Consider the following 20,216-nt stretch of genomic DNA (forward strand, 5'->3'; position numbering starts at 1 on the left):
CCTTTTTCTCTTTATCCAGCTGTGCATGGTAGACAATTACTACCTCTAGTGTATATAGAGATCGGCTCGAGGCGAGTCCGGGTGTATTACATCCACGTGTCCCACTGCACGACATATCTAGCTTTTCTTCATGGCAAGCTTGGTCGAGGACAAAATTCGGCAGGGACCTCGTTTCTCACCGTTTCTGTTTGGGGCGTTTTGGTCTGAGAAAGAAATCTCGAGATGAAGGTTAAGCCAGTCGCCATCGTCATTGACTCTTCCTCAACCCGATCGCAAGTCAATTGCGTCGTCTGAGTGGTCAATGCCATTGCTCATCCCATGATTCTCGTCCCGTAACGACGGCTATGGGAGACGAGAGCGAGTGTGCTCGTGGACCATCTACAATCTTGCAGACCAATCGATCTGCCGGGCTGTTACGCGCCCTGCTCACCACATCATCGGGAGACTTGGGTGGTGTTCATCTTTCCATACATAATGCGAGTGAGTCGGACGAACCTGGGTTGGCCACAAGCAGACTGCAGTCAGCTGTCATACAGCAATATCGACAACAAGATCATGGCGACGAGAAAGCTTCAACGCTTTGGTAGGACAAGTCGCCCTGCTCATCAGACATTCCATCAAGGGGAAGAAGGAATGTGAGGATAAGTGAAAGGCCCCCGGTGCCGCCAAAGGAGCAAGATGAGTGATGCTGCGGGGATGGAATGTGCCTCAGGCAATTGAGGCAGAGAGATACGAACCCGTTGACTGTCACAGTCACACCCCCGAGCTCTCGGCAATCCTGGGGGCCAGCCAAGGCTCCCTTCCGCCCAACCGCCGTGCCGCCCTAGCATGACGGTGCAGCAACTGACACCTGCGTTGGCTCGATCCGAACGTCCAATTCCCCCCCACCCCCGCGTCGATCAACAGAACCCGGGCTCCGCTGAAGAGCCGTAGTCTTAACACGCCCCTCCAAAGAGGGAAGGGCAAACGGGGAAGAACACAACCTTGGTACAGGTCCATCTCATAGGGCTGAGCTAGCATCTTCAACAACCTCTTGCCAGCGCCATCACAGCTTCACAGGCCACGACCATTACGGAACTGTCACTGCTGTTGTTTTTTTAGTCACATAATATCTTGTATAAGCTTGCCATACTCAGTTCGCTAGAAATTGCCCGACAACCCTGGCGGGTGGTTATTGACGGTTGACACACATTGAACTTAAGACCGTCCTGTCCTCCTAGTGGAGGAATAGCTGCCGTACCACCACTGAAAACCACCCAACAACAAAGCAGCCATAGTCAATCTTCAGACTATCCTAGCGACTCAGCCATGTGCTGATACATTGGCCGCAAACGTAACCTGTCCTGACCCGAAACCGATTGTCCTTTGACCAAAACTGATGGAAAGGGGGTATGATGACCAAATGAGCCAAATGCAAAACCAGAGAAAGGAGATTGTGATGGAGTGGGGTGACAAGACTGGGGTAATCAGATTTCTGTCGCACTCCGGGTATCATGGTAATGTCCCTAATGCTCTGATGTGGTGAAAAGGCTGTGTGTCCGTGATGTGATGCCGCATGCGTGATGAAACAGACCCAAAATATCAAAACCGAGTGAAACCTGATTCCGCTCTCGCTGAACAAAAGAAACACGCAGGAGGCAAGTATACCGTATCCCACGATACTGGAACTAGGAAATCCGGGTGTAGAGACCAATCCAAAACCTAAATCGCTGTATGCATAGAAGTGCCCCAAAAAAGGAAAAAAAGAACGAGGAGATAACTTGAGTTGTTCTCATGTGTCGTATGTCGTAAGTCTATTCAAGTCATCGTAAGAGTAGCGTCGTGGAAATAGTTTCGAAATATGACGCAGGTAAATATAGGTATACCAGAGTCAAACACCACGGATCATGCCAGATGATTCATGGTTCTGAAGAACAAGATGCTTGGACTGTTCAGAGAAATTTGGCCGTCCACTTGAGGTCTAGCCAGCCGACCTTGTCGAAGGCTGTCCAAAGCTTAGAGGCTTTGTTGACATCAATCTTACAGGCCTGCTGAGCGTCCGTCTTGCGGAACTCCTTGCTAACCTTTGCACACTCGACCCGACGGACGAAAATGCGTCGCTTGCTTGTAAGATAAGTGGCACAGTCTAGCCGAAGGTTGGCGGCAAGGCTAACCTCGTCAGGGTGAAGTAAGTGGACGTTAGGGTCGTCGCTGAGGTCGATGGGAGCACCCTTCCAGTCTACCTTCAAGCAGTTGGGCTTGTCTGGCAGTGAGGTGGCCGGAGGGCAGTAGTCAGGAAGAGCAGTAAAGTCGCGGTCCTCTCTGTTTGGTGCCACGACACGACGAGTAGGGTCTGGAGTCGAACTAACACGGCGAGCATGGCGAGTCGGAGGGCTGTTGCGGATGGGCCGGGGAGCCTGGGGCTTGCCAACACGTTCAGGCTTTGGGTTTGAGGATGAGGGAATCCTAGGCTTGCTGACTGCTGATTTGGAGGCCTTTATGGGTGCGGACTTGGCTGGGGCGATGTTCTGATATCGCACGACGCTGTTCCACCGGGCGTGGTTCAGCTTCCGGTCGGCTCTGACCTGGTCTCTCTCCTTCTCGTACCAAGACTTCCTCTTAGTCGCAAAGAGTCTCATGACCTGCGACTTGAGTTGCAGGGCTAATTCGTAATCTTCTCTGAGAGGAGGCGAGCCCTCGCGGAAAAGGCCAGGAGGCCGCGTAACAATGTGTTCGTCGACAATGCGCCTGTGTTCGATGGATTCGGTGCTGGGAAATAGAGGTGGCTGTGTCGGACTCGAAGCCGCCTCCTCACGAGGGTACAAGATCGGATCCTTTGCAGGTGTTCCAGGAATGATTACGTTGCTGGACTCTGTGATGTAAGGCGAGACTGGAGGCGACATGGGCATGTGGGGCTTGGTCGATTCGTTGGCTTGAGAAGCACCCGATACAATCTGCGTCTTGATTTGTTGACCTTGGCTGAAGCTGTCGTAGGGAATCGGCTCTGGAGGAGACATTAGATTGCTGATGTCGAAATTCCTCTTCGGCTCGCGAGCCATCGTAGTGGCTTGATGCGGCGTCATGTTGTAATTGGGCTCCATCGCTTGTGAGATTGAGGCTGACGAAGACGGTTGCATCCTAGAGAAGTTGAATGGGATTTGGGGAGCGTGAGCTGAGTCAAAGGTTCTTGTAGGTTGCGGAGCGGCGGTATGGTTGGGTTTGTCAGCCATATTATATGTTATTGGTGGCGAGGCGAAGTATGGAGATATCGGAGTTGGGGTCTTTCGGGTGTAAGGGAAGCCGGTGGACAGCGGAAGAACAATTGCGTGTTCAGGGCTGAAGAAGGATTTGAAAAAGCAACTTTTTCGCTCTCAGCGTCTGACTGCCTTTGAAAGAGATTAAATTGACCAGAAGTTGGTTTGATTGTGTTAGGAGGAGCGAGGGCCGTCAGTGGGAATTTGTGACCCAACTGATGATGACGTTCGCTGCGGGAAGCTTGTTTGAGTGTCGCTTTACTGCGGTCGGGTGCTGACGCAGCCGTGCTGAAAATGGTGGACAGTGGGAGCAATGCAATCGACCAGTTACTTTTGCGCTCGATGACAAGCACAAACCTCCATTAACTTGAATTGATTCAACAGTGGACAGAAGTGTGCGTCAATGTCAAACGAGGAGCGAGAGGGCACCGAATGGATAAATACTGTTGTTCGGGGCGGGGCGAGGCGACCGAAGCGAATTGATATCTGTGTGGAGGGGCGGGTTGGTGGCGGTATTTACCAGCTGAGAGGTTTCGAGTAGTGGCGATGAATGCTGGGCAGAAGAACGGCACAGTTTCGAGAGCTGGATATGTCGATGTTTGGCACGGTAAACGGGGAGGACTGGTGGAAAAGAAGAGGAAGAAGGGAGCGCAAAGTGTGGCTCGGTGGGCAGCAAGACGAATAATAAGGACTGGTCTAAAGCGAAGCCTGGCGCAAAGTGGATGATGGATGACTGAAGGAGGAGAAGTGCAGGCAGATGAGTACGAGTGAGTGAGTGAGTGAGTGAGTGCCAGGTCAGGTTGGGCAGGAGGATGAGGACAGGATGAGGAGGAGGAGGAGGAGGAGGAGGAGAAGGAGAAGGAGTAGGGTGAGGGGAGTGAGGTAGGGTGAAGAAGATGGAGACGGGGGGAGGGCGTGCAGGGTGTCACAGTCCACAGTGGATGTAAGTACCGAGCGGTACCAGGCAGGACCTTCGGGAAGATAGAAGACGGGAGACGGTCGGGGGAACTTTCAAGGCACGAACGATGCCTGGAGCGAATCTACCTTGCCGGACCTGGAACATTCAGGTAAGAGAACGGGTCACCACTGAACAGCACAGAACGGGATCGTTGGAGTAGAGGAGGCCGAAACAGAGAAACAGAGGTTCCCGATGACCCTGCCATGTCTGCCACCCACTGCTTACCTGACCGTACTCCGTAGACAGTAAGATACCTTAGGTAGACCGGCCCTGGAGTGACAAGAGACGGGATAGAGAGAAAGCGAGAGCAAAGTCCGGTGGGAGGAAGGACAAGTCTCTTTCCCTTCCCTCTTCCTGCTTTAGGTGGGTGTTTGGGGTCTTCAGGTTGTTCTGGCTGGGAAAGAAGAAGAGTCACTCATCAAGATGATAGTCGCACACCCCTTGCGACTGGCCCACCTAACTGTCTTTTCCTGCACCCGCTCCTTGTCTGAATCATCTGTGTAACCCCACACCCCCCAGTCCAGCTCAACACGCCCTCTATTTGCGTCCAGTGAGCGATACGTTGCCTTGCGGGCTTACCCAGTCAGACCGAGCCACACCTCACCACTCATTTTCCGGGCATTGCACTCTGATATGATTTGTTCAAGGCAGAAGTCGAGGAAACCCCCAGAAGTGAGCATGAGTTGTTGATGTTGTTGGAGGTGTTGTTTTGGTTGTTGTTGTCATTGTCGCTGTACCTAGCCTCTTGTCGCACAGGACCTTGCTTTGCTCCTGCTTCTTCATGCGCTATCAAGACTAAGGGAACTATACAGGCGGAGGGTGTGTCATTTATTGCCTCGATACCATTCCACACTTTACCTGCAGAGTCTACGGATACTTGGGCTTAGAAAGCACAAAGAAATCTGGAAAGAGAAGGAAGGGGGTTTGTGTCACAGTGGCCTTGGGCATTAAACACTTGAACATCCCAGCACCCCCATGTACCCCATCCTCAGAGGTACATGCTTCCGCAATCGATACCTCCCCACTCTCTTCTGCGCACCTCATCCTCTGCCTTTATGTCTCTAAGCGCCTGGTTTCCATCTACGCACTTGGACTGCTGGGTACCTTGCCTCGATCCAATGGCTGCTTATGTTCCTCAATCACAAAGACGGCTTAAAGTCAGGTCGCTCAAGGCATTCGACCTAATCTTCAGCCATGGAAAGGAAGGTACCTAAACTAGTTAACGTAGTGGGTAGGCAGCCAGCCTCTGCCCCTCCCCCGCTGCCCCTCCATGCAAACGTTTGGGAAGAACGAACGACCTTGGGAAACCAACCTGACGACGAAGCGCTTTGCTGCCATTCTTCGTCATATTCCAACCAACAAGACACAATTCGCTGCAGTCGCAAGAGAGTACCTAGATGGATTGAAATAGACCTGCTCGGTTTGACAACGTCAATGCCGGCGGGACGAACGGGCGGTAGAACCATTGACTTTGACAATGCCTCTCAATTGAGTCTCGCAGGGGTCAAGTACCTAGGTGGTCTTTGCTCCCTCTCTGTTCTGTGCCTCACCATAGGGTAGATTAGGTACAGAGGTACTTGGTGATGATGGTGTGCCTCGGGGCGATGAGCGACGGAACCGCATCCGTTCCTTCTCTCTCCTCACCTGATGCCACCACAAACAACACCGCTTCTGGCATCATGTCAATGGCCCCGTCATGGCGTTTGAGAACCTGGAAACCAACCCTCTTTTACCTCCGTGCCGTGCGTGCCCTCTCTCTCTCTCTCTCTCTCTCTCTCTCTCTCTCTCTCTCTCTCTCTCTCTCTGCCCAGGAAACGAACGAACGGTCAAGTCTCTTGGTGGACAGGCACGACGGGCTCAACAACGAACCTACGAACGGTGCATCTGACGGCACGTAGCAGAGGTGTGTGTCAAACGAGGTGGGCGGGTGACAGCCTGTCTCTCATTCTGGGTCTCGAATCCGAGTCACTTGCTCGCCGCCAGACGCCCAATCAGCCTCAGCTTCTAGCTTCCAACGGGCTCTGGGCCACGCCCCCCAAAGTCCTCACACACACAGGCTCACTCAGAGACTAGAGTTGATTCCCCATCTGGCCCGGCCCAATCAACTCCGCTCTCGCTGCCGTACCTGATCGATACCTAAGACTGGGGCCATACGATGAGGAACAGCCCGAACAAGGCGGTTACTCCATTTCATATGAACAGCCTGCTGCTGTGTACTACAGTGAATTCAGAAAACGTCCCATACCTCGCTCTCCACCGACTGCCACTAGGCAGACAGACAAAGTATCAGGAGCCTAGATCGAAGGCAGTATTACTTGGACGCGGAAAGGTACTAATAACAGGTAGACAAGCACAGACGCAGGCTGACAGTCGATATGGCGCTGCCATTGACGATAGTTAAAGGAGGGGCGGGCTGCCTTATCCTCGTTGAGAAGAAGACGGGATGGCACGGGAAACGTACCAAAGTTCCACCAGCCAAGCAGGAGCGTCGTTAAGCTTTCGGCGGTGGTGGTCAGTCTCGACAGTGCCCGTCTCATCACTTCTATTATTACAGTGGTAATCATGTGTGAGCCGAGCTCACCTCGACTACTGCTCATAGATTGACCAGCGGGGGGGGGGGGGGGGGGATGAATTGAGTTGAGGTATGGGTCTTTCTTCCGACACTCGTCCGAACTGACGCTGTGCGTGAGTTGCTTGGATCCAAGACTAACAACCAGCTCCATCAGCAGCAAGAGGCGTGAGTGTGATTGCGACAATTATGGGCATTTGGCATGGCTTTTTGGGGCCTGGCCATGCAACCTTGCCAAGGCCTAGCGAATCTGATGAGGGGCAGAAATCAGAAAGACCCAGACAAACGCACAAAGCGATGCAGTAGGTAACACAGTAAGTACAGTGCAGGGGATGCCTGGTACGAATCTCGACGCAAGGTACCTTGCTTTACTTTACCACGGCGCATTGGATTGGTTTATTGTGCACATTGGCCTCAGAACCGTGGAGCAAGAAGAATGTTATCCGTACACCAAGCATCATGGCAGAGGTGGAGAGAATTGGGAGACTAGTTGCTTCTGGTGAAGTTTTGCTTGGAAAGCATTGTCGCATTCGATGTGCCACACGTTGTGACTCCAGATTGGCCTGGCACGCCTGGACAGACTGTATATGACAGGGAACTGGCAGGCATGGCACGCAAGGCATTGTGCAGAAAAGAAGGGCAATTTTACGGTATGTGATGCAGCAGCCGTGTTGTTAGCCGCAGGCAAGGCAAGGGGGCCGTTTGTCGGCGAATTCAATTCAACCATGTCAACAAGTCGGGCAGAATCAGGGACGACGAAGCAGTCAATGGATGGATCAGGACCATGGAGCCGCAAAAGGCAAAGGCGGGCAACGGCGCAGACAGGATAGACACGGCGGGCTGGGTTGGCCGCTGGTCCCTTGTCCCCTGGATGATGAACGAGGATCCCGTCGATTCGGTCAAGACACACCTTGACACTCAAGTTTTCCCTTTTGGCTGATGCCGCTGATGCCAGTCGCTGCAGGAAGCGTGGCAATCGGCAACGGGATGGCACAAGAAGGAGAGGCGAACAGGGCGTCCATGTTGGGCAGTTGCAATTGACCAATGGGTGGGCCCATTGACCGCTCAATTGCGCATCAGAGGCTCCATTTTCGTGCCTGGAGAATGTCAATCTTGCACATTGGTTTAGCTCCGCAGACTCTGAGAACTGGAACTAAAGGACGGGTCCAAGTCAACATGCTAAAACACACAAACGCAGCTCGGAAACGGAGTGACGGAATGGGTGAATGAGGAGGAGAGGCAGACAACAAAGTGCGCAAAGTGCGGTGAGGGCGCGTAAGCCTCACAGCTAATGGGAGACCTGACAGGAAGGTCAATTGACAACCTTGAGGCAATGGGCGGCCTCCCACGTGCGGTTGGCGTGAGTTGGCCTGAGGTGGTTTGATTAAGTTACGGCAGCTCTGGTATACTTACCTTTCAATGTCTGAAGTTGGCATGCCTTGTTTTGAGAAGCAGGGCCAAATGAACACTAGCACCAATAGCAACAAAACAACGTTTCCTGTCCAACTCAATGGGACGGTAATCCTCAGTAACAGGCAGAGATGCACAGCAGTGAAATGCACTGTACAAAGTAGAGGCGGGGGGTATCGACGGTGGCGATGAGGTGGACTTTGGGCGGGATGGCGCGGCCAGCGGCCAGAGTGGCTCTTCCATGTGCGCAGAGTTACGAAATGCAGGAGTCACCAGTTGGGTTGTGTGAGTCACAGGGAAAAAGCGACTCTGAATTTGATGGATCACGGAGACTTCCCTTGGACTCTGGAGTGCTTGTGTGCTTCTCGTTGGTCTTGCCGCGCCTCAAGCCGAAACACTTGACCCCTGTAGCTCAATCCGGCCTAGCGTGATCGTCGTTTATCGATAAGACGTCACGGCAATGGTGGGGCCAGCTGCACCTGCCCTGCGCAGTGCGGGCTGTGGCCTACGAATACCAGCAATTTTTGACAAGACTGGAAAAGGCAAGTACCGCTTGGGATCGGGTACTTCCTGTTCTTTGTTCGTGATCCCTCCAGATTGTTACCATTGGAAAGTGCCATTTTAACCTTTTGTACACTTACAATCCATGGAAAGTAACTACCTGAACTGCCAGGCACCGTCCCTTCCAGGGCCTATTATATCTCACTATAAGGTAAAGTACGATGAGGTAAGGTAGGCGCTCGGTGATGCTTCAACGTCTATCGTCTTCCACGTCCTTCCATTCGATGGATTCGCGAGGAATCAATGACCCGAGCAAAGCAACAACGACGCGAGCCCGCATCTCTGGATGCCCCTCGTCAGTCAACAAGGCCCCGGTCTGCCCATTGCCAAATCCCTGTCCTTCAATGCCTGAGATGCGTCCAGCTCATCCCGAAGAAGGACCTTGCATGGCAACGCACCCAGCCAGCCCCCAAGCCAAACATCTCACCCAGCAATGTGTCCAGCTCAGCGCTTCCAACGCCATCCCATCCTTATTACACCCCTCTTCATAATCCCCATCTCTACCAGCCATGAGCCCACGAATAACTACTCTTCGGCACAGCCACACCTGCCATATCTGCTCTTCACAGTACTCCGTGGAAGAAACAGCACGGGTCAATTCATCTGCTTTTTAAAGAAATAGAGATGGGCCAATGACGAATTCCAAAGTGGCAGAGCACACCTCGATCTCACGACGCATCTGTCGCAGACACCCACCACCCTTGTAGGAGAGGTATCGGAGCTATCGTCCCCTTGGAATGACTGCATGCGCAGACTTCTGGAAGCCCGAATACCGCAACGGGGCAAGACCTAAATCCTCCGATGCCCCGAACTTCCCGGGAGGACGAGCGGCGTCACCATGGAATGGAGGATTTAATGGGAGTTCAACAATGACTGTGGCAGCAACAAGTGACGACAACGGGGCCCCGGGGTTAATACACATTTGTCAGTAACATCTCCGTCGCTACCGCCCAGAGCACTGCGACGTCCCTGGAACAAAGTACAATCGCAATGTCTCGCACCTGCGGCCCCAAGGTAAGACCAAAGGAGACTGGCGAGCGAGTCTGAAGATGGAAGATCTTGGGTTACCGAACTTTCAGGATCAAGCGGTAGGCAATGTGCAACTGAGTCGCTGTTGAGGCGACTTCCTGAGATGAATGCCTCTCGTCTTGGTCTAGGAAGCCTTGAGATATCCAATTCGTCACAAGGACATTGGATGATACCCAAAGTTTCTCTTTGCGCTTGCAGCGATGGCTTGGTCGATAAGTTGCGGAGGAGACGGCGGGAACCCAGAACCACTTCTCGCCAATGACCAGTGCCCTCTCGGCAGCAATCAGAGGCGCAATTGATGCTGGCTGCCTGCTTTGAATCCGAGGCGCGGTTCTCGCGGGTAGCAAAGGCAACGAGACATATGGAGTTTGACTAGCCGGGCCGCTTTGAAATCTTGAGAGAGCCCAGATCATCGCCCCCAGATGGGCCCCCAGATCAAAGATGCCCCCAAGGGCACCAAGGACCCCAAGTGGCGAAAGGCGCACTGTGTCCAACGGTCTAACTCAGTCCAGGTAGACTCATTACTCTGTTAGAGCATCAACGGAAACTTATCGATAGCGGGAACGTGCGCTATCAGTAGCAGCCGCCGTGCAGCAGCACATCACCAGGCCCTCGGGTGGTCGGTGGTGGTCAGGTTCATCCTCGTTGTCAGCTGGCGTCCACAATCTCTACACTACACCATAGCCTCTACTCACTACTCACTATGGTCGTCCATCAACCTGAGATGGTGTCAATGACATGCTCGACGACCACACCCTTCCCGACCAAGACTACGGCCACATGACTGCCCCCCAAGCCCCCTCCTTGCCACCAACGGACCGCGTACGAGGTGGTGGTCTCGTGGGATGGACAAGACGCGCCGCTTGAGGGGGCTTGCGGGCAGGCATGAGACGGCAGCAACGGCGTGCTCTGGCGCGGGTTCCGTTTTTCCAAACCTCGACCTCCGCATCCTGGCTCGTAGCCCGACGGCGCATTGTCGTCATATCGTTCGTTCCCCTTCGTGGGTTTGATTGCCTCACCGTTGTAGTAGCGAGATGATCACGAGGCCCGGATCTCAAGTGAAACCACCATACCACACCATGTCCTACCATTGACCTCTTATCTCTCGACAATGGCTGGCGATAGCTATCGGTATACCTGGGACTTCGCCGTAGCGTGCCCGTTGATGGATCAGGCTTCGCTCACTCTGACCCCCCCTGTTTCCCAATTGGACCCCATCAGATGCCAAAAAGGGTGCTCGGAATTGACCACTTCTACTGGCCTCACGCATACCGCACTTACCCACGAACTTGGCGACTTTTCGCGGCACTAAATTGCGACATCAGCAGTCCAGTTCCTAACACCCTCCTGGCGTCTCCCAATGAGTTGAGCGACATCGCAAGGCAAGGGATGACGGACGCTTTCTTGCCCAATTCTCCCGACAAGAGGGGAGGGACAGAGAGGAGGGGTCAAACAAAGATGGCGGTCAACGGAGTCGAAGTGTTGGTCCAACCTGGAACTCGTTCTCATGTTCATCTCGGCCGCGGGCACTGATTTATCGACGAGACGCGCGATACGCACCGCCATGATCACATACCGCCTTGATTGGTTCAACATTGTTGGTCCAGCGCCACTTCCAGTCCCTTTTTCCTTGATCTTCATTTCTTCTTCGTCTTTGCCTCGCCTTAGCTTGCCATTAAGTGCTGGATCTAGATCTTGTCACAGGGCAGCCAAGTGCGGTCGGCCAATGCCGCCGACAATCCCTCACTGTCCGCCGCCACAAGGAGGGGCATAAGGGTGAAGCGGTGGTATCGATATCCAGCCTCCTTATCACCCCTCCTTCTAGATAGCTGCCTTATCTTATCCCATCCCAACCGCTCCCGCATCCCTCTCACTCCTCCCACACCCCTCAGCATTCTCACATGTGACGGTACGTGGCTACAGAGTACTATGTACACTACGCACACTAACACGATCCGCATCCAAACGGCCTGCCTCATACAGCAAGCAGGGACGTAGACCCAGTGGGTCAGCGGGGGCCCAATGGGGCCTGGATTCCTCAGCAAAAGAACACGCCAATTCTCGACATTTGTGCATGTCACGAACGAATGCTGGCAACCCATTTGTGGTGAGACTTGCTTCGACGTTGCCCTACTCCGTACACAATTCAACAAAGTTGACCAAACTGAATACAATCCATTAGACACTCAATTCACCTCCAAATATACACCGTACTTATCATTCAAGAACATCATATGTTTCTCAAAACTTGTCAGGTGAAAGAGCAGCCAAGTCCGAACTTGAGACAGGATGTCTCGGCTGTACGAGAGAAATGGATCTGATCTTATCAATCACTGTAGATCACATCACATCACATGGGCTCAAAGCCCCCACGCATGTTCGCGGGGGAGATCACTACTATGGTATACACACACCTTGAATCCATATTAACTGAGGCAACGACTCGAAAAGTTGATCAGGGCAGCTATATGCTTGTAATTTATATTCTTTTGTTTGTTTGTTTCTTTCTTTTTTTTTTTCTTTTTTTTCTTTTTTTCTTTTAGGCCGGCGTCGACATTGCTGACGAGGCCTCGTCATCCTGTTCCCTTGTTGGCATCTCTGCCCGGTTATAGGCTTCATGGGTTACCTGAAGAGATCAACGTCCTGGGCATTCAAAGGTCCTGTTGATGAAACTTGAACAATCCTGCAAATGAGACTCAGTTCTTCAAAAAGTCACCTCACAGCGACCGCTAGCTACGTCTAGCCGGCCAAATTATACTTGGTAAACTTAGTCTTTGGCCGCAACTCGAACAATGATGTCGCCTCGTTTGTGACTTCTGTGCTTCGTGACTAGCAATGAGTTAGTCAAAAATATTCACCAATGAAAGGATCTCCACACGTGCTAGTAAGAGCCCGATGTACCGTGACCATGGATTAAGCATGAAGAACGTCAAAAGGCCTGTTCCGAATGCCGCTCAAGCTTGTCGAGCTCTCGTTCATGGTACATGCTCGTTGGAGCGATATATATCCTCATGCTCGCAGTTCTGCGGTCTATCTTGTATTCTGATCAAGTATATAAGGTCTAGAGCGGAGAGAACTGAGCCCTCCAACTTAGCAACGTGATCGACCCTTGACCATGTCTAATGGTGGTACTCGGCAACAAAGCATCCTAGAAAAGAGGTTTCGGTCGACATCTCCTGACTAGTTGGGCCTCGCGGTTTACCTCTTCCATGGTTTCTCTACCTTGCACTTCAAGATCTCGTCGACGAGGCTTAGATAAGACCTCGTGTCGGATCGACCTTGCCGTTCGTAACGTAAATGCCTACGGATACCTAGCAGCCGGGCCCTCGATTTCACAACCGCGGAACCAAACCGAAGGCCCAATCATTTGCACTGACCAAGTGCTCCTGGTTGATGGAGCCCACCACAAGAAAACCTCAGTAATGGGTGCTCCGTTGATCAACTTCAGTCGTAACTGCTCAGCTTCAGGGGGTTCTTCCAAATATCCGTAGGCCAATGTTAGGCATGTATAGAGTCTCATCGCTGGCAACATTCTCGGGACAGTACATGACACCGAGGAAGTGCGGTACTCATTGTCGTTATCCAAGCTGCCGTCTGACCTGGGATCAAAGCCAGACGCCATTTCGACATTGCCGCTGCGTGGCTTAGATATTTTTGTGTTGGCCCGTAGCTGCTCACGAATGGTACTGCAAGCAAGCGCAAGAAATGGACGAGACACGTCGTGACCTCGTTCTTGTCTCAAAGGCGCCAGCTTGTCTTCTGCACCCCGCTGGTGCCTATCTGCCCGACAGAGCAGTTGTTGCCTACCGCTGGTCACAAAAGCTCGTTGACCGCATGAGGCTACCCTTGCGTTCCCGTGGGGACAAGATAGCTACCTGGACAAGATCTTTGTTCAATGGAAAGATCCCATCGACTGACCAAGCGAGTCCGTAGAAGTCTTCCTCGTGAAATGACGTGGCCTTGTTGCGTACTTTTGACCATTGCCCAGAGGCGGGGTTTGGAGAATGCCATGTCCACGCCTCAGCTGCCTAGGCTAGCCAAGGGTTAAAACCTCTCGTCTAACCTCAGGCACTTCTGGCTATGGCCCCTCATCAATGTCGTTCATGAGAAATCATAAACGAGGAGACTCTCTTTTCCATCCTTGGCCTCCTTCAGCACGATGACCATTTCGTCATCGAAGCCCACCCAGTTACGTCGGTCGTCCCAGCGTTCTGTTGTCGCTTCAGGCGAGGGCAAAGCGATATCTGTGGGAGCAGAGCCCAAGGTTGATTTTGGCCTAATTTCGATACTTTTGCCACTGACGCGTCCCTCGAGTTCCCAGACTCGAATTTCCTCGCCTCGAGAGCTGACGCTCACGGCTTTGCCTCGTGCCGTGATTTCCGCATCGCTGATGCCTGATGTATGGCCCCAGAGACGAATGCCTGAAGAAAGATTAAGCTTCGTGGCATTTGATGTACAAATGTGTAGAATCATAGTGTTATCTGGCATCGTGGCCAAAAGATACGGGTGGCTGTAGCATAGCGTCGTCGGACCTTCGGGTATTTGTGTTTGAGACTGAAGCTGTGGGCTCGCAGTTGAGGAAGTCGAAGAAATTGAGGACGCAGCCTTCACGGGCTTAGTGAAAGCAAGTCGTGTTGAGGCGATCTCTGACGATGGTTGGCCTGCGCCCTGTCGCCGTATCTGGAGGTCCTGTATACCAATGGACCATCCTTCATGTGTAGAAAATGTATATGCAATCGATGCGATCACGTGTGAAGCCACCTGGCGAATAGACAGAGCCAATGGGGCTCGAGACGTGTGTGACTTGAGCGAAGTCAGAAGAACAGGAGCGGGGAGTGGAGTGATTCCTTGCGGTGATTCCTGGGTTTTGCCAACCTTTGGCAATGGGAACGCTGTCATAGGGCTTTCTGACTCTGGGTATGCTGCGCTTCCCGAAGTAGCCTCAGTCTCCCTCTCTACTAGAGTGATGGTATCTCGTTTGCCGATGGCAGTCGCTGGCTTCTGGCCAGAGGAGGTTCGCTCAAAATCGTACAGAGATACCAGAACTGATTCTGTTGCCGTGAGGATGAAGGGGTGATGATAGACAATCTCCACCAGTTGGCCGTTACTGGACTTTTCGTGCCTGTATCTTTTCTGAAACCGACCTTCTTCGAAATCAAGCCCCCAAACGCCGAAGCTCCCATCCAGAAACCCGACTGAGACATCAAGCCTCTTATTCTCAAGGTTCCGGGTATCCATCGCTATGCAAGTGGGAAATGATCCGTCATTTCCATCGTTGAAGTCAATCTGAGCAATAGGCTCCTTGGTCTTGAGATCCCAGGCTCGCATGCCAGAAACGCAGTCGGCAGTGACCGCGATGCCTTCAATCACTTTGACCAGAGTCTTCCCTGTGTCCACAGAGTCGTATAGAGATTCCCCCACCTTCACTTCCTGGACCGAGGCATTGCCACTAGCCCAATTATGCCGCAGCTTGTACTGGCGCTTCCAGTCAACTGAATGTCCCAGGGCATCTCTCCGACCCCAGCCACCGTCGGCCCAGACGGTGCGCCGTGTAGAGAACTGAATTCGACTGCTGTCTCGGGCAGAACCATCGCGAAACCCGGGTATCTTCAGAGCGCGCGGCAGGACGAAGCGGTGGTAGTAAAGCGTGCGCCACAGTTGGGAGTCGGCAGAGAGGCGGTAGAAACGGCGCGAAACGGGTGATATGCCCAAGAGATTAGAAGTCGACAGGAATGATAGAATGCGGATTAGGAGCTCGTCCGACAGAGAGGACAAAAAGTCGTCGGCGGCGAAGACAGCCCTGCCTTGGGGCCTCGATTTCGAATCGTCGGGGTGGGTTGCGGTGAAGCGCGCGCGCTTTGCAGGCCCGGGGCGCTCGTCACTGCTGTCGGGCGCATGGCGCCGCTTTCCTTGCATTTTCAGGATCGAGCAAAGCGCTCGCGGCAGCCTACCTTAGGTGCCTTGTTCAAGACGTACTCTGTTCAAAGCTGGCATTGGCGGTAGGTGCATCTTCGATTGCAATCAATATTCTCGGTGACAGTCAGGTCCCCAACGAGCACAAGGACGAGGTGAAGGAAGTGCGACATTATTAATGGTCACAGATCATACTTAATGGTAAGGTAGCCAGCCGCCACGCGAAAGATGCGGTCACTGATAAGATAGAGCATCTGAGGGGGCCTGTGCGCGCTCTGCTACCTAAACCTACCGCGTTCCTGTCCGAATGACTTGAGCTCGATCGCAAAGTGTCTATCTCGTAAAACACTACTTCGCATTTCAAGGGTAATAAAATAATACGTGGTGAGACTTGGATGAAATAAGCTATCTTCACTCCCTCTTGACATATGAAAGCCTTGTATAAAACAAAGGAAAAATTACAGGCCTCCCATCGCCTGCTTGAGGGGCTGCGCATCCTTCATCCGTGGCCTGAAGGAAGTATTCACTCATAACCCACAAGACACATAAGATAGATTCTGCTTGGAGTTGTGTAGCGAGTATGACACCCATATCAGTGGAGTCTGGCTACGTGGTCAAACTTGGCGATGGGTCATTGGAATTATACTAGGGTCCATGTGAAAGGCCTTAGGAGTGCGCATGGCCGTAGCAGCGGTCGAACTCAGAAATACTAAACTACTGTGAAATACTAAACACTCGTCAGTTAAGTGAAGTAGGCCGTCGCCAGGACTAGAAAATCTTAAAGAAAAGAGGGAAGATTGGGGGGGAATTATCAAGAACGAACCTAGAGGTGCGTATAAGGCTGCAAATTTTGGCAAGTATCTAGAGTCTACGGTTCTACTACGTACCTACTTATAGTACTCTTAATCCAGGTGCCTATTTCCGCTCACTCAAGACAAGGCACTTGCTTGGGCAGTATGACTGGCCGGTTTGGCCGGCGCTTTCTAATCTCCGTCTGGTGGGTCTGCCGGGGGCGGGCTCTCAAGTTCTCGCCGTATCCCCGGTCAGTAATCCCGGGCTTGTGGCTACCTTGCACTACCTTACGGTACAACGATGCCCACGTACCTCGGGTATATATTACATCACTTCAACAACTATCCAAATAGACCCGATGGAACAGCAGTCACCACCGAACGTTCCAATTCGGGCACAAGCAGCGAAGATTCTGAAAGTTCAACGCCCGGAGTCGCGCACGGCCGGACTGCAGGCTACGACGCACAATGTACTTGGTTGAGCGGAGAGACTTCCGAGACGGCGCTGGGGCTGTGTGGTGTAACGAACCTCTCTGGCTTTACGACCGGCCACTTGAATGATTCGAATCGCACTGCCAGTGGAGGTGGCCGAAATTGACGGGAGAGCGAACAGCTCGGACAGGGTGGGGTATTCTCGGCTTCGACTGGATCCAACTAGATGGATTGTAGCTGATCGATGGGATCTTGAGGAAGCCAAGGCGCCATGTCGACACGGTATCCGTCTCGTTAGCGGCGAGGATATTCTGCTTAGCATAGGCCATGTTAGCGATACTGAATAGCCACATTATCACGCTTTACAGACTATAACTAATAATAATAATAATAATAATAATTACACTATTGATTATTAGTGGTTTTTTAATCACTGAGATTAAATTATTAATAATAGTATATTTAATATTCTAATAAATGTTTATTATTAAATATATTTAAAACTTTTTTTTTTAAGGAGATTCTTTTAGAGAGTTATGGCTAAAGTTTTCGGCTGTTATTACTAAAACTATATAGTTGGAATTATAATTATTATAAGCTTTAATAAAAAATAATTACTATAATAATTGATTTTTTAAAAATAAACTTCAAAATTATTAATTTAAGTACTCAGTAAGAGTTATAATATTTAACTTGAATTATACTTTTATATTCATGACTTATATATAATCTTTTCTCTAATAACAAGGTACTTGGATCGACAGGATCTGAGAAAAATCGGCCGATGAAGTTTTCTGGTCAGCTAGGGTACCTAGCTGGCGTGCCCACGCTTGAAGCACCGGCGAAAGCTAAGGAGACAAGGAAGAGGACGGGACGATTGCGTGAGAGAAAATTCGGACTGCATCATGCGAATTGTATAGTTCTGCCTGCCTGGCGGAGACCTCTTGACAGAATATATGTTCTCCATTGTATGCTAGAGACCATAGGGTGGTCGGTGACTGAGTGATGGCATCCGCGGGTGCCCGAGATATAGTGCTTAGCTGCCGCAGTCCCGCAGCCCATCATCGAAGTGGGCATTCCTCGGTAAAGCTACCGACAGGTCCTTGCGATCATTACCCGTGGGATAGTAGAGTGTTCGTACGTACGGACATTTGCCTTTCTTCCAAGGGGCACCTTGTCGGTATGTACACGCATCTTAACCCAATGCTGAGGCCATAGCCCAATAAAGTAAGTAGTGCCACACCGTACGTTTTTCAGCATTCGCAAAATGCATTGGAGTAAGCCATCACAAAGTGCCTTACCTCAGGTGCTGAAGGTAGGCAAGATCGCGCAAGAACGGATAGCGAGTCAAGCATTGAGACTAGTGCATTCAACCCTTGTCTCTAGGTCGTTCTCTCGCTTCACTGAAATGGAAGACTAATATCCGTATTCCTCCGTCCTACGTACTTGATAACTTCATCCGTCAACAGGCAATGAGAAGGCGGTGACTTTCATGTACCGCCTTACGTATGCTCCGTCGAGACCAGTACCACGTCCTGTACCGTATTTCATTGGTCGCCTAGGTCCGCCTGGGTAGGCTTGCGCAGCATGATTAACCAACCAATGTAAATGTATCTCGTACCTTGCCCAACTTGTAAACACCTAGTAGAGGAGAGGGGTCGCTAGTGAGCCTTGCCCTTTCTCAACTATCTTGCCGTACAGAGCATTGATGCTCACTTTACACTAGGAGACTTCAAACCTCAACCTCACATTCATCCAAATCTCAACCCCGGGCCGCCAGCCTAAGCCGTCAAGTCTATCTTCTACCAAAGCTCAACCGTTCCAGATTCATCGTAATCGAGCTACACTGCCATAGCTACGTTGAATAAGCCAAGGATCGACGAAGTAAGCTCATTGATCGGTTCCAATACTTGCATTGCCGCTGCCGTTGCCGCATTTCGATTCATAGTTTACTCTCCGTCTCCTCCCACACACAAACACACCCTCCCACTATCCCTTACGCTCTTCTCTTCATCCTTCACTCACTCGCTCGCTCTTTGTAAGCCCTTCGTCACGGACCCTCAAGGAGGATCCGCGTTTTCCGAGTGTCCACGACCCAGACCTACACCCTTACCGTACTGTCGGTTCCATTCACTCCACATTCCTCTCAACTAATTATCTCTTGCTTGCCAAACCACCCGTACTGCAACTCGCTCGCTCTCGGCCTGGGGGAAGTATCACAAAGCCAACTCCATCTCCGACGCAACAAGCACTCCGTCGTCTCCTCTGCCCGCCCGAGTTCTCGACTTCCGAGACCATTCAATCACTGCCCTGCAGCGCCTTACCTACGGGCCCTGCCTTGGCCTGTCGCCTTCCGAACCAATAGTTCAGAGCAGACCTTGGCACACACTGGCACATACCGCCGCAAAGCACGGCTTAGGCACGCTACAGTGTCGGGTCTGCATTGTTCTTTATGAACATGGATTCTGATTCCCGGTCCGCGGGCCCCGATGACCAGGGCCTCCGTCGAGCTGTATGTCACATACATCCATATTCAGATTGTTTTGCTTCACAAGATCCATCAGACCCCCTTCTCACCAGTAAAAACTCGTCCGCTAAAAACAAGTACTGACTCTAATTCTTTTATCGTCTAGTGTGATCAATGTCGCACCCGTAAAGTTGGTGCCCCCAAATCCCACTCGTGACGCTTTCTTCACCAGTCCTCGATCGAGTGCGCCGAGCTGGGCATTCTTCCTGCCCGCCGTTGCCCCTCCTTCCCCCTCCTACCTCGCGCCAAGGAGGTATAGCCAACGCATTAAATTGAGATTTCGGGTTTGCTGACAGAGGACGCACGCTTTGGCTTTGCGCTACAGATCCGTTGTGATAAGAGTTCGCCATGTTCCAACTGCCGTATAACTCAACGCTCCTGCAGCTCAAACGGCGTTGGTCAAAAGCCAAAAGAGCAGAGACATCGCGTGCTCATCTCCCTTCAATAGTACGCCGTTCACCTTGCCTTTGTTTGTCCCTTTTCTGAGTAACACACCTCATTTCATAAAACCACTGCCGGCTGAGTTCATCGTCTTGCGTTCACCAGAACTGTTTCTGATACTACTCAACTCATGAAATCCTGGGCAGCAGAACTCCAATGTTGACATTCTTGTTGCTAGTGAGAAAAAGATTGATCTAATCGAGGAACGACTTTCGAATATCGAGGAACTCCTGCGGAGCCTAAGCAACAATCCTCCTGGCGTAGGTGGTCATTCATGGGATGCCAATAGGGCCAGACATACGACCCCCTCGGCCTCGACTATCGGGGACGCTTCTATCCTATCCCACGACGG

The 20,216-nt window shown here is 51.8% G+C and overlaps 4 protein-coding genes across 4 annotated transcripts; 1 reads left to right on the forward strand and 3 right to left on the reverse strand.

Moving 5' to 3' along the window:
• Nucleotides 1–1,931: 1,931 nt before the first annotated feature.
• BDP55DRAFT_689322 (SWIRM domain-containing protein) lies at nucleotides 1,932–3,209 on the reverse strand (the record flags this gene model as incomplete). The annotated part of the gene is made up of 1 exon (XM_060576725.1): nucleotides 1,932–3,209. One exon carries the CDS (start codon nucleotides 3,207–3,209, stop codon nucleotides 1,932–1,934), a length of 1,278 nt encoding a protein of 425 aa, XP_060437319.1.
• Nucleotides 3,210–7,217: 4,008 nt separating this feature from the next.
• On the reverse strand, nucleotides 7,218–7,782 carry BDP55DRAFT_625772 (uncharacterized protein; the record flags this gene model as incomplete). The annotated part of the gene is made up of 2 exons (XM_060571529.1): nucleotides 7,218–7,627; nucleotides 7,671–7,782. The coding sequence occupies 2 exons, from the start codon at nucleotides 7,780–7,782 to the stop codon at nucleotides 7,218–7,220; spliced, it is 522 nt and encodes a 173-aa protein (XP_060437320.1).
• A 976-nt stretch (nucleotides 7,783–8,758) lies between these two features.
• Nucleotides 8,759–9,345, forward strand: BDP55DRAFT_24010 (uncharacterized protein). The gene has a single exon (XM_060566208.1). The coding sequence runs from the start codon at nucleotides 8,917–8,919 to the stop codon at nucleotides 9,220–9,222; it is 306 nt and encodes a 101-aa protein (XP_060437321.1). The 5' UTR covers nucleotides 8,759–8,916; the 3' UTR covers nucleotides 9,223–9,345.
• Nucleotides 9,346–13,861: 4,516 nt separating this feature from the next.
• On the reverse strand, nucleotides 13,862–15,676 carry BDP55DRAFT_538616 (F-box domain-containing protein; the record flags this gene model as incomplete). Its single annotated transcript, XM_060567967.1, has 1 exon — nucleotides 13,862–15,676. One exon carries the CDS (start codon nucleotides 15,674–15,676, stop codon nucleotides 13,862–13,864), a length of 1,815 nt encoding a protein of 604 aa, XP_060437322.1.
• Between the last annotated feature and the right edge of the window lie 4,540 nt (nucleotides 15,677–20,216).

The sequence above is a fragment of the Colletotrichum godetiae genome (genome assembly GCF_030913485.1).
Source record: "Colletotrichum godetiae strain CBS 193.32 chromosome Unknown BDP55scaffold_1, whole genome shotgun sequence".
Lineage (NCBI taxonomy): Eukaryota > Fungi > Ascomycota > Sordariomycetes > Glomerellales > Glomerellaceae > Colletotrichum > Colletotrichum godetiae.